Here is a 13,537-nt window from a genome sequence, read left to right as displayed (position 1 = left end):
AACTCCAAAACACAAACTTAACAACGTGGTGTATGCTGTACAGTGCAGCGAGGAATGCCCAGACCTCTATGTCGGAGAGACCAAACAGCCACTTCACAAGCGCATGGCACAACATAGAAGAGCCACCTCCACGGGACAAGACTCAGCAGTCCATCTGCATCTAAAGGACAAAGGTCACTCTTTCGAGGATGCCAACATTCACATTTTGGACAGAGAGGACAGATGGTTTGAAAGAGGAGTGAAAGAAGCCATTTACGTCCACTGTGAGCGACCATCTTTGAACAGAGGCGGTGTTATACGACACCAACTGTCTGCCATCTGTAATCCAGTTTTGAGATCCCTCCCCAGGCGCCTTAATGCCCACTCACATCCTGGGCCATCTGACCTCAGGAAATCACATGATAGGGTGGGGCCAGGTTTCACAATGAGCTCACCCGAAACCCTGGCTGATTGTGACCCACACCCGCTTTCACACCTTGGCCCATGTGATTAGGTAGAGGATCATCAGGGGGTCCTTTGTCCCTCTTTGGGGGGAAACTCCCACTGGGTTTAAATCTGGGACTCTCCACCATTTGACCTTAGAACTGAAGAAGCTTCTCGGATGAGAGGTGAAACGTCTTGAAGCAACTCAAAGAAGTCCAGACGCTTTTCTTTCCAAGCTCCTTAGACTACTTTCAATAGTGTTAACATACTACACAGGTCATGAACAAGATTTTTTAAAATTTTCATTGTAAGTGGGCTAAAGCAGTTAATTAAAAGTAGTCTAACATAAATGTAAATGCTGTAATTTGATTATTTTAATAAACCATGTAACTTGGATGGATTTGATGCTGGCGTGACCACAGTGCACACGTCTAATGTTGCTCACAGTGGTCCAAGGGACCGCTCAGGGAGTTTGTGTGTTCGCTCAGACACACGAAAAATTAGAGGGAACATTGACCTGCAGGTGTCAGTTCAAGAAGGGGGAGTTGTTTGTTGTAGAATCTCCAGTTTGCAATTCATCATGGGATGTGTAGTTCCTTTATTGTTAAACATGATTATGTTCAAAATAAAGTTCTGATCATGATTCCTAATAAAAGGACTTTCTTGAATATCAATGGGGTGCAGTGTTTTAACGTGTTTGGTCTTCGTCCACCTTTCTGTGTTCCTGCAGGAGTTTGTGGAGAGCAGCCGGCGGTTGGAGCGTGCTGTGGAACGTGGGCGGAGTCGGGTGAAGGAAGTGGCATCAGAAGGGGCGGAGATCAAGCCCATGGTGAGTGACAATGACACCAGAGGGGGCGTGGTCAGGCAGAAGAACTCATTGGAGGAGGCATCGGTGGGTCCAGACTGGGGTTGTGACGGGGAGTGGGAGGAGCATCAGGAATTCCAGGTGTACTACCTGTTGGTGGGGGTGCTGGTGGACTGGATGCTGATGGAGCAGAGCGACTTTGTCCTCTGTCTCAGCGAGGACGTCGTCCTCTTCCTCTGTGTCTACCTGCCCACCTCCACTCTCTTCCTGTTCGTCAGCCTGCTGAACACGCCAAACCCCGCCCCCTCTGCCCATTCACATGTTAAATCAGCCGCCGTAAACACTGTGTGCTAACCTATACATGCTAACTGATGCATGTGGTGATTCAAGCATGCTGACTGGATGGCCCACTGACGCATGCAAGCCAAACCCATTTACATTACCACCATCATCATCATGCTGGCTGCTTCCTCAGAGACTAAACTCCTACTGACTTTTTGTTTGTAATCTATTTATTTTTTACTTTTGTAATTTTTATATTTGAAATATTTCCTTTTTATAAATGTGTTGATGTTTTGTTGCTGTTTGAGTGAACTTCTGTTCAGCCTTATTTTCTCACTGTGGTGCTTTAAACGAGAAGAAGGACTCAGCAGATGGTAAGCTGCAGCTTCAGGTTCATGGTTCAGTCTCAGGCTCTCTTTACGCTTCTGTGATTCTGGTCCTGTCATCACATTTTTAGATATACTACCTTATGATTGGAGAAAAATTATGTAAACTGAGATGTAAACTCTGCTCTTCCCTGCTGATCAGAATGATCGAATAACCAATAAAATTGGAACAGATGTAAGACAGGTTAGTTAATTTTTAAAATATGAATCAAAAATGTTTACAGAGTTCAGTTTATGGACCATAGATTTAAAAACAATCTATTTTTCAGGAGCTGATTGAGGTTAACTAAAGGTGGTTTTTTGAAAGATGCTTTCTTCTGGGTCCTAGCTTCCTATTTGGTTTCAAAGAATGATATTTCATCACTTGAACTCATGTCCCTCATAGTTCGAGCAGCTTAGGAAGAGCTAGGTCTGACTCAGAAATGAATTCTAAAGGGTTCATTATTTTCCCCACCAGATGTTTGCTCCTGGTAGAGTGAGACGAATTAAAAACCAGAAACCAGGTGGTTGTCACATCCTGTATGTTTGTCCTTCAGCGACCCCCAACAATCAACCAAAGAAAAACTGGAGAGAAACAAAAAACAACCAAATCTAGAAGCGCAGCAACAACAGAGAGATGCAAAGGACCACTCCAGCTCTTGTAGGTTTGTGCAGATTGTGTTTCAGTTTGTGAAAAATCCCCAAGATTCTGTCACGGTAGTAACAGCACTGGAAAAATAGCTGTGGTGGATACACTTTACCCTGAGTCGCTTCTAAAAGTTTTGCAGAGCAGTTTAAGGATAGCTTTTCCACTCTGGAGCCAAACAGCTAAAATGGTTATTTCAACTGTTATAACACCAGTTCATTGTAATACCGTAACGTCAAAAGCCTACAACTTTAAGAAAGAGGTCCAACAATCAGACAAAACTTTTATGAACAGCACTTAGAGATGATGGAGAGGAAGAACTCCCTTTTAACAGGAAGAGACCGCCAACAGAACCAGGAAGGATGGACTGTCTCGACCAGTTGGAGGTTATTTGGCAGCTTCTAGGCTAATCTTTTACAAATATAACACTAAAGTCCTTCAGTTGGTCTTACAGTGAAGCCAATTTTGCCTAAAAACTATCATTGTTTTGCTAATGGTTGCTCAGTTTAGGATTTATGACAGGAGGTCGTCCTTTGGTGGCAATAGCTGCATAGATCTTACAAGTGTTTGTAGACAAAGTGGTGGTTAAAGGTGATGCTATCTGGAAACTACTGCTTGTATGAAGCCAGATATCAGAATGTAAGATATAGTAAATGGTGGTGTAGTACTCGAGGAAAGGGATTTTACCACAACATTTACCCCTTTTAGCTCTAAGTCCATAGAGCCCCATTTATTCTAAGCATCCCCATGAGCGTCCCCATGAAACAGGATGCCCAGAGAACTCTCATGGAAATAAGGGACCAACTGAAGAATTGTTACACCCCTAATAATGAAGATGATAATAATGATAATAATATTAAAAACTTTTAAGTGAGTAACTTAGTGAGAAAAACTAGGAAATAAGCAAACCCTGCTCCAGCTATGTGGACCTGACTCACCTTCATCTCCCATTATGCTCTGCTCTCTCGTCCATACCCTGTGTGACTGCCTGTAATGTGTAATGACTTGTGTTAACCATATGACCGTTTTGCTGTTTCAGGCTCCGGGGACGAGTTCAGCTTGACCAAAATCAGCCAATGGGACTTGTTAAAAAGAGACATTCCAAATGTTTATTTTTACCAACGTGTAACATGTTTACTATGGTTTCACTCCAGGGAAAACAATATTTTAATAAGAAACTGTAAAAAAGTAACAATGTAATGAAGCACTTTATATTGAAGCGCTGCAGATTTTAAACCGGCTGATGCATTTTTTCGTAGTGATGTCCTTTTTTATAAAACTCACCCCAACTCATCGCTCACTCTTCAGTTCCTAACAGTTTTCAGCCACTTTTACGTTTTTTGTCTTAACGTTTGTTTTGGAGACGACCCGCGCATAGCCGAAAACAGCTCGTCAACCAAGTTATCAAAGGGACGGGGCCTGTGGACAGGCGGAACAGCAGCCATAAAACTCCATTTATTTGGTGGATGAGATCTGTCCAGGTCATACCGAGGCTGTCAGACTCTATGTGGGATGGATCACCACGAGTGTGCGTTTTTTGTTTTTTCTACCGTAGTTACTGCTACAACCTGCAAGGTGTGGGTCATGAGACCAGTCATGTGACTCCTTAATGCAGCACCTTCAGTTTGCTGAAGCCTGAAGTTCTCCTGCAGCTAGGAAGGACAACAGAGCTTGTGGAGAAGACGGGGTTAGTGGCTCTTTTTTAAATCCACCAGACTTGTTTGACAAAAACAGGGATTTTTTTAACACTGAAAATGAGTGTTATTGACCTATTTGTGTGACTTTTGCTTTTTAATGCATTAGTTTAGGTCCGAATTAATGCATTATAACACCAAAGTAGCACAATATTACAAACTATTCAATTGTGGCAACAGTAGATGAGTAACTCCTGTGTTCTTTGAGGTAAAATTACTGTTTTTATGAATGGGGTCTGGTGGAGTGTAACAGCTTCAGTTACTTGTTTAAGAAAAGCTGTTTAATATGGGTAAAGTGGAGAAAATCTTGTGTACATAGCAGCTCATGGTTCTTGTTTGTGCATCTGCTTGTGGGCGCGGCCTTCTGCCACCCACTGCAGATAACATATTGACTGTGAACAATGGAAAATAATTTTAAAAGGTTTCCTGACTGATAAATCAATACATTTGAAATCACGCTCTTTTTAAAAAATATCAATCAGTCATTTCAAACACCAAGATATGTATTGTGCATTGCCTAAACATATCAGGACAGAATCTTTGATGCATATCAGACCTATAAATAGCCTATAGAAAACTGTCTCCATCAGTCACATGACTCTCACCTCGTAGGCTGTAACGATCAGCCGAGTCCCCTTGTGGTCGGGGCTCAAAATGGTTTACTGGAGTCAGAGACGGATGCTCCAACAAACAATCACCCGGATCCCACTTCCTGTCCAGAGCCGAACCCGCCGCCTCTGAAACCGCCACAAATCAAATTGTTGTTTCCATCGAGAAGACGGTGGGAGATGTGACGGCTGAGTTCAGTCAGCAATAAAAAAAAAACTGCATCATATGACCACATCAACAACGACAACAAGTCTTCCTGCTTCCTTTTGTTCAACATGTTCCAGGTTCAATGATTAATTTTGCCTCAGGCAGGAAGTCCGACCAATGGCTCAACTGTCAGAGGTTTAATCTCCTTTTATTGTTCAACAAGGCAACTCATTGGGCAACCTGAGAAAGAAAGGTTGCCCAAAATGTGAGTTTGAGTTATCAGAATGTCTTGAGTCAAGTGCTGAAGAAAGTGAAACTTTTGATTTGAGAGCAACGGTGCTGCCGAGGAAACTGCTCTCCTGGTTGGCCAACATGTTGCCTTGTTGCACTGCAGGTTAAGCTGTGTGTGAGGCTGAATCCAAGCGTCCTTCCTTCAGACTGAAATACAGACTTAACCCAGATAGCAAACATGTCTGGCCTTATCTGGGCACTTTGGGGACCTACAGCTCAGTTATGTTGTGTAGACTGAACACTCCTATATCATCCCAAATCCTAAATCATTATGATGATCTGCACATGAGTACCTCCCATTGGAAACCAGGTTCAAAATGGAGGGAAATTAATGAAGGTTTAGAACCTAATTAGTGCTGCAAATAAAATCCTAATATTTCCCTCACCAAAACTGAAGCTCAGAACATTTGGACAGTCAGTTAGTACAGAAACCTCACAGCAGCCATATTATTGGTCAGATAATTGCATAAAAAATGCTCCAACAAACACGGTGCAGAGGTCCAGTTCTAACTCCAGTTACTTGAGGTGAAGCCTAGCAGGCAGCTACAGTCACCTGTATCACTATCCAGCTGTCAGTCAAATAGACCACACCCCTAATTATGCAAACTTCAAGCCTTAATATAATTTAAAGAGGTTAGTTATAAAAACATTCTTGACCTGTAGACGTGTTATAAAGGTGTAAATTATCTATAGAGACAAAAACGTTTTTATATAAACTGTAAACATGTTTATTTCTGCTGTAAAGTTTTAACATGGGGGTTTATGGGGACTGACTCACTGCTGGAGCCTCCGGTGGATGTTAGAGGAACTGCAGCTTGTGGGCACTTTACCATTTGCATCAGTGGAAACAGAGCAACTTTCATTCACATTATTCAAAAAATTTTGCCTTTACAAGCTGTTTACAGTAAACTGAAGCTGAAGGTGTTTCCATGGAGACATCCTAAGGATGAAGTCTGGAGTTTGGACGTTCTCTGGGTTCAGTCAGTTTAAAGTTTGTTGTGTTCAAACATCGACCTGCTGACATGTTTCTGGTCTGAGTCTGCTGCTGTGACGATGAACATCTGTGTGCAGTTTAACACTTTTTGTTCCTGAGATGTTAATGGGCGCAGCTGATTGGCTCCGACCGGCGGTGTTTAGGCTGCGACTGTTCCCATCATGCACCTCGTCTCTGCCAAACACCTCCTTCACTTTGACAGATAAACCGTTCAGAGAGGCCAAACTGAGGAGCGTCTCCTCCAAACAAAAACAAAACAACCCGACAGATTCACAAGCTGTTGTGGGAAATCTCTCCGTGTGCAGAAAACTGGACCTCAGTCTGACATTCAGCTTTCAATTATTAAGCGCATGTGTGTGGAAAAAGCAGCGAGGCCGTGGTCGCCGCACTCGATGCTCCGAGCATGTTAACTAATTGCACTAAAGATGGAGTTCATTCATCACTGACGTCCGTTTGAATTAGCTGTAAAGTATTTTAGATGAACAGTGTTCGTAGCTCAGATATTACCACACACACTTACACTCTCTCACACACACACACATTTATTCATGTTTAAACGTCCCAAAAAGAAAAAACTAAGAGCAATCAAAGGAAATATTTAACTCCTGATACACTTAGATTAGTTTGGACCATGTGACTGCTGTCGCCGGGCAGATTAACCTCACTGCAGATTAACCCAGAACTGAGAAGTTTCATTCCAACATCAGAAAAGTCTGATCATTTCAAGTATTCAGTTAGAATTTGTACAGATACTTATATACAGGACATTTGGAATAATGACAAAAACGAGATGGAAAACAAACGTGGTGATATAAAAACAGTAAAATCCTCATCAGGCTTTAAGTGGTGTGTCTCCTAAAACACAAACAGACTTCACTTTGGGGTATTTTTGTCCAGACATCTCTACAGAATTGTTTTAATTGAGAAACTTTAGAGGGTTTTCTGGCGTGACCGGCCTGTTTAAGGACTTTATGTGAAAATCATGAACTAACAAAGCAAATTTGTTATTTATTTAACTTTATTTCTTCTTGGAATGAAACATTTCAGCTCCTCTTCCTTGTCTGCTGATTAATTATACGTTTCATTTACCAATTTCAATCCATCCAGTCGGCACGCAGAGGTCAAGCTGCTGCTGAAGGTGTAGGGTCAGCAGGTGAGCTGTGGGTTAGTGACACTCCAATCAGAATCTTTGTATCGACTGACTTATGCAGCGTTGTCATAATCAGACTGTGATTTTTTATTTTTATTTTTTTCAGTGGATTTTATTGTATTTTTTAATTTAAACACAGGGTGCATCTAACTTTAAGGTCAAATCTGTCAAATTTGCATAAAGAAAACAGCTTTTAAAAAAAGAAGCATCAGTTTGAAATCACACAGGTAAAAAACAAAACACAAATTTAAGGCTGATTTAAGTCTAATTCTGTCTCGTCTCAGAAGGTAAAGAATGTTTCCAAAACCTGAACTGAGCCCCAGATCTGTCACAAACGTGACCTCCGCTGGTGTTTGTGACGTTTGAGCTGCTCGTAGCTCAGTGACATTTAGGTTACAGCCTATGTGAAAACATTTCACCTCTTCTTTAAAAAGAAGTATAAAACTTTCATCGTTACTGCAGGGTTATCAGGTTGCATCTCGTCTTTCTACTTTAAGAAGTTTAGAATGGGTTAGCTTTGAGTCTCGACAAATTTGAACAAACTCACAAAAACTATCCAAATACAAAGTAAATTTCATGTATGTTTTTTTTTTTTTTTTTTTTTTTACTTCACAACATTGTTTCAGTTCATCACCATTATTTTTTCCCAAAGTTTTGCTTTATGTATTTCAGTTAACTAAAGTGTTTTTTCAGGCTTTAGTAATTATAATAAGTGGTCTGAACAGGAGGTGGGTGGGGCTACTGTGCTCTACGTCATACAGCTTCAAAAGAGGAAAACAACTCTTTGAATCTAAGCCTTTAGAGTGGCAACCTGAGCTTTTGGCTCACAGGGATTACTTGAGAAATTCTTTATTTGAAACCTGTTCAGTATGACAGGAAATAACTAAAAGCAGAAGAGCAGGTGTATTCAGGACGACTTCCTCTTGTTTGAGCTGGTTCTTTGAGTTTGTGTGACCAAGGTTTTAGGTGGTCAGTAGTATTTCACAGAACCTGAAGAGGACGGTTAACCCTGACCTGCCCCCGTTTCTGCATGCCGCTCTTCAGGTGTGATATCATATCTTTGGTATTTGGAGATCTCGGCAGTCACAGCTAAAAATGGTCTTATTTATTCTCCTGTGAAGTTTATAGGTTCATTTGTCAGAGCCTTGAAGTTGTTTCTTGCTTTTTACCCCTCAGCCATAAAAGGTTGACCTTTTAGTGACCTGAACTTCAATGTGAAGGTCAGAGGTCAAGTTTTCTGAAAATGTTGTCGTAGGTGCATCTGCTAGGAGGCTGGGGGTAGCACTTAAAACTTAACAACATTTTAATAACACGTTTGCATATTCTCTCCCGATTATTAACATCTCAACCCAGACTAGTCTGATATTTTCTTAAGAACATCAGTGGTCAGTTTGATATAATGTCCCAAAATGTCCATTTGTATTTTTTATCGATTTTTATTACCCATAACGCTAAAAAAGAATCCCAAATCTAGCTCTTTAAAGTTTAAAGACTTGCAACTTGAGCCAACCTTTAAGTCTGTGCACAGCTTTTTGAGTAATCCTGTTAACAGACCAACCAAACCAGTTACAGGTTATTTATTTTTATTCAGTTGTGATTTTCTGAGCCTTGGCAGTGATCTTTCTTTAACATTGGAGTGTCTCTAACTCGTCTTCTACGTGCCACCCTTCTCACTTCGGTTGTAGGTTTTAAATAAGGCAATCTGAGACTGTTTGCCTGCTTCCTCGGGCCCGGATCGGAGCAGATGAAGGGCCGGTGTTGTAGTAAAGTTGCATGTCCATGTGTCCCAGCTCCGTATTGCAGCGCGTCGTCTTCGTACGGTGTGAATAATCTGCTGTTAGATCCACAGCACTAAAAACTCTGACGTCTTTGTTTCCTTCGGATGTGACTCTTCGTCTTCATGAGGGACGGCTTCATAGCAACAAGAACAAGTTAAGACTTTAGGCAACACAAGTTTAACTGTCAGGTGTAACACTAGTGTTTGTTTTCTCTGCAGTACGAAGTGGTTTGTAACATTGAAGAACTTTTTCTTTGGCTCTGGGTTGTTTTTTTATATTTATCATTTCTTATGTATATTTGTTTTTTAAGAAAAATAATAAAAAGAAAAATTTGAATCTGTGCTTGGTATCTTTGTTGACTTTCAAGATCTGTGTGTTATCATATCAGAAGGGAATATGATTGACAGATTAATCGTTTGGCCTTTGAAATGCCCGAAAATATCCAACAAATGGTCCCACGTGGAAATGTATGTACACAACCTGACAGGACACATTGGTGGTTATTTTTCTGTTGATCTGAACAATAATCTGTCTTCTTACCCTTTTGTGACACTTAAAAAATTTTTTTTAGCCAATATCCACATACTGACTGGCCGATTTATTAGGTACAACTGTTCAGCTGTTAACCCGTTTCAGATGAGTGCAACTCTAGACATGAGCAAGACGACCTGCTGAAGGTCAAATTGTGGATCTGGATGTGGAAGAAAGATGATTTAATGGACTCGTGATGTGGTTGTCCATGCTAGACAGGCCGGTTGGGTGGTGTTGATGTCAAATGACCTGACTGCCTCAAGCCAATACAATACCCCTACTTGTTAGGAGCTTTGGGCCCCTTGTTTATATAAGAATAAGTTATCATTTTAAGAAACATCAAGTTGATGTTCATAGAAGTACATACATACACACACACACACACACTATTGCTTACTTACACACATCAGATATTGATAACCTTTAACTGACCCCTGATCTCCTAACTGTTCCTCAGGCCTGACTCCGGGATCCTCTCGTACTCGCTGTCACTTTCATCCAGTTCGCTGTCCTATATTGAAACAATGTTAGGGTCTGATCTTGGATCAATGTTAAATTCTGATTCTGATTTTCCACCACGTTTGCACCCTTGGATAATATTGAAACAACAATAAAATCATCATTAAAAACCAACAGGACTTCACAGGTATTTCAATTAATAATAAGCCACTGCAAATTACCATCAATACCTGTGAAAAAGACAACTGTGTATGATATAAAAATAGGATAACCATTATCTGTTAAGCATTATGTTACAATTTAACATAATGTAAAATTGTAACATTGTACACATAATGTTACAATTTAACATAATATAACACTGTAAACAATGTTACAATTTTACATTATGTTACAATTTAACATAATGTAAAATTGTAACATTGTAAACATAATGTTACAATTTTACATTATGTTACAGTTTAACATAATGTAAAATTGTAACATTATGTTTACAATGTTACAATTTTACATTATGTTAAATTGTAACTGTTAAGGGTGGTGAGTGAGCGAACCCAAACGCGGACTTCTCGTTTAAGTTGAACAGTGTCTTTATTTACAGTGAAGCCAAAATCAATCCACAGTTACCCACAGTGCAAGTCCCTTCAGTGCTCCTCTCCCCGTCTCCCCTCGTGTGTCCACAAAACTCCCGAGAATCAGTGAAGTCTCCCCTTCCATCTCTCTCGTTCGCGTGCAGCTCAGAGCGGCAGCACTTACAGTCGGAGGTCTCCCGTTGCTACGCGACCGCGTAACAATCGCAGCGGAGCCGGAGAAAAAGCAGAGCGAGAGAGGAGAACAAAAACACACACACACACACACAGGTCGACCGGTCGGGGCACCGTCCGACTGACAGTAACATAATGTAAAATTGTATTATGTTTACAATGTTACATTGTAAAATTGTAACATAATGTTACGATTTTACATTATGTTAAATTGTAACATAATGTAAAATTGTAACATTGTAACATAATGTAAAATTGTAACATTATGTTTACAATGTTACAATTTTACATAATGTTACAATTTAACATAATGTAAAATCGTAACATTATGTTTACAATGTTACAATTGTAAATATAATTTACCCAATTAATTTTGTCATAACAGAAGTATGACTTCATTCATTTTTTGTGTGGGTTTTTTTCACGGTTTGTTAACATGCTGTGTAGGAGTGTACTTGACGAGCTGATAATCGACAGTAAGTATGACTTCTGTTATGACTATAATATTAATCCCTATTAATATTAATCCCTATTAATATTATCGGGATATTAATATCCCTACAATATTAAGCATCGGACTTTATAAAATTTTAAAAAAGACAATAGACATCTTTGCATCAATAGACTGTGTGCACGTTAGCATATGCTACTTCTGGTGCGGAAACTCCTGTAGGGAGCTTTGTTTCCAGTGTCCTATTCGCGCCTTGTTTACGGTCCAAACCAAGTTAAGCAAATGAATGAATCAAGCGGCGATTTACATTTCTCTAGATGTCTTGGGCATTTACCCAATATATCTGTAAATGATGTTCATCGACTTGTCTATATTTTCCCCCCGCGCCTCAGAGCAAAAGAGAAAATAGATTCAAATTTTATATTTCTCAGTATCTGTAAACAGCGGTCCCTCGTTTATCGCGGGTGTTATGTTCTAAAAAAATAACCAGCCATAGGTGAAATCAAGTAGCCAATTTTATTTTTTGACGGTGCAAAACGTTTCGTCGACATACAGAACAACTAACAGAACAACTATGAATCAATGCTATTCCAATTCCACCAGCAAAGGTAAAGTGGACTATTGTTTTGCTGCTCATGCTGCATGTTTCTTGAGAGTTTCTGTTATGTCTCTGTTATGAAAAATATTGTTTGGCTTTTCTGATTGCCCTACAAATAGGGTAGACAAATTTTATTTGATTCATTTACTAATGTTACTGGTTAAATTTCATGTGAATAAATTAAAAATTTCTAATGCAAAATCGTCTTTTCCATGTTTTATAAATGAAACCAGACAATATTTTAATTGCTAAAGGGTTCACTATACGTTCTTTATCATTAGGTAAGGCAACAGGTCTTACCGCACCTAGCCTTGAAAACACATTTTAACAAAATTGATTTATTGATTCAATAGGCTTCTAAGAATCACCAACCCAATCTGTCTGTAAAAATGTGGCGCTCAGTATTCAGCTTTGAGGAGCTTGACAGCTGTTATTTAGAGCCTGATGGGTCCCGATTTTTGATTCCAGAGATGAACAGTTACCCACCTCTGAAACAACCGAGGATCCCACAAGCTGCGTTTCTGTAAACATCAAGGAAAATGAAAAGTCTCCCACCAATGAGAGTTACAGTATTGATTCAGTCAATGCTGTCCTTCCTGAACCTTGAGATAAGGATGGTTGTGAGGAGAATGAAAAAAATGTTGTTAGAGGAAGCCGTCAAAGAGAGGAAGGAGAAACTATTTTTTCCCGAGTTCAAACAAGCCTTTCAGCTCTTTCTTCCTTTATTATGGCTCCAGTTGAGTCTGTGGGCCAAGGAGTAATTTCTGTCACCAGGCAAATCCTTAATATTGGTCGAGGACAATTGACCTCACCCACTCGTGAATGTGAACTGTCACCCACCTCTGAAACAGCCGGGATCCTACAACCAGTGTTTCTACCTGGCATTGGAGACTGTCTTGGTGAAGAAGTGCAGGTACTGGTAGATCTCCACGCTGTCGTGAATCTTCAGGATGTCGTCCTCTTTGTATTTGAACAGAGCCAGAGTGTATCCAAAGATCACCTGTAGCACACACACATTTCATAACAGGACACTCACACCACACAATTAAAGGCAGTTAATTCAACAATTAAGGACTGTGGTGCAGTTGGTCCATTTACTCATTACAGCTCTGATCGATTTCCAATAAGCCACTTGGTTCCTCATTTGCCAGATAATCTTATCGTACTTGGTAGTTGAGCTTCAAGTTTAAATCAAACTTCTGGGTTAGATCTACGTGGCAGAAGCTGTTGTCGGCATTTATCCCTGTGTGGTATATATTTCTGGGTCTGAACTGCGATTTTATTTCCTGAGACAAACGATGTAAAAGCTGTGCTGCATTTGTCAGATACAGAAACAAGCCCAAAGGAATTGTCCCGCTCATCATCTGGATTTACGCTGCTTGTGGTAGACCGTGAGGTCGTTACTAGAATTACCTGCTTTCCCACTCCTATTTCATGTCACATGACAGTTCCCCATGCTTAGTAAACAATGTCTTATTACTCCTAAAATGTAAATAAAATCATCTAAAGGTCACAACAAAATCATTTTTGTTTGCATGGATACTACTGTG

The 13,537-nt window shown here is 40.1% G+C and overlaps 1 protein-coding gene across 3 annotated transcripts in view; it reads left to right on the top strand.

The window, feature by feature from the left end:
• Positions 1–9,520, top strand: part of slc44a1b (solute carrier family 44 member 1b) — a 35,084-nt gene extending 25,564 nt beyond the window's left edge. For 2 of the 3 annotated variants that reach the window (XM_084953556.1, XM_084953566.1), the window contains exon 15: positions 1,154–9,520. In XM_084953556.1, the coding sequence (XP_084809682.1) occupies positions 1,154–1,582 (429 nt within the window). In that variant the 3' untranslated portion in view covers positions 1,583–9,520. The remainder of the gene's footprint in view (positions 1–1,153) is intronic. The other variant, XM_084953573.1, reaches the window with a different exon arrangement.
• Positions 9,521–13,537: the final 4,017 nt, after the last annotated feature.

The sequence above is a fragment of the Perissodus microlepis genome, chromosome 2 (genome assembly GCF_051167445.1).
Source record: "Perissodus microlepis isolate ML-2025 ecotype Zambia chromosome 2, ASM5116744v1, whole genome shotgun sequence".
NCBI classification, from domain to species: domain Eukaryota; kingdom Metazoa; phylum Chordata; class Actinopteri; order Cichliformes; family Cichlidae; genus Perissodus; species Perissodus microlepis.
Note: the sequence above shows the minus strand (reverse complement) of the source record. Positions and strands in the feature narration are given on the sequence as shown.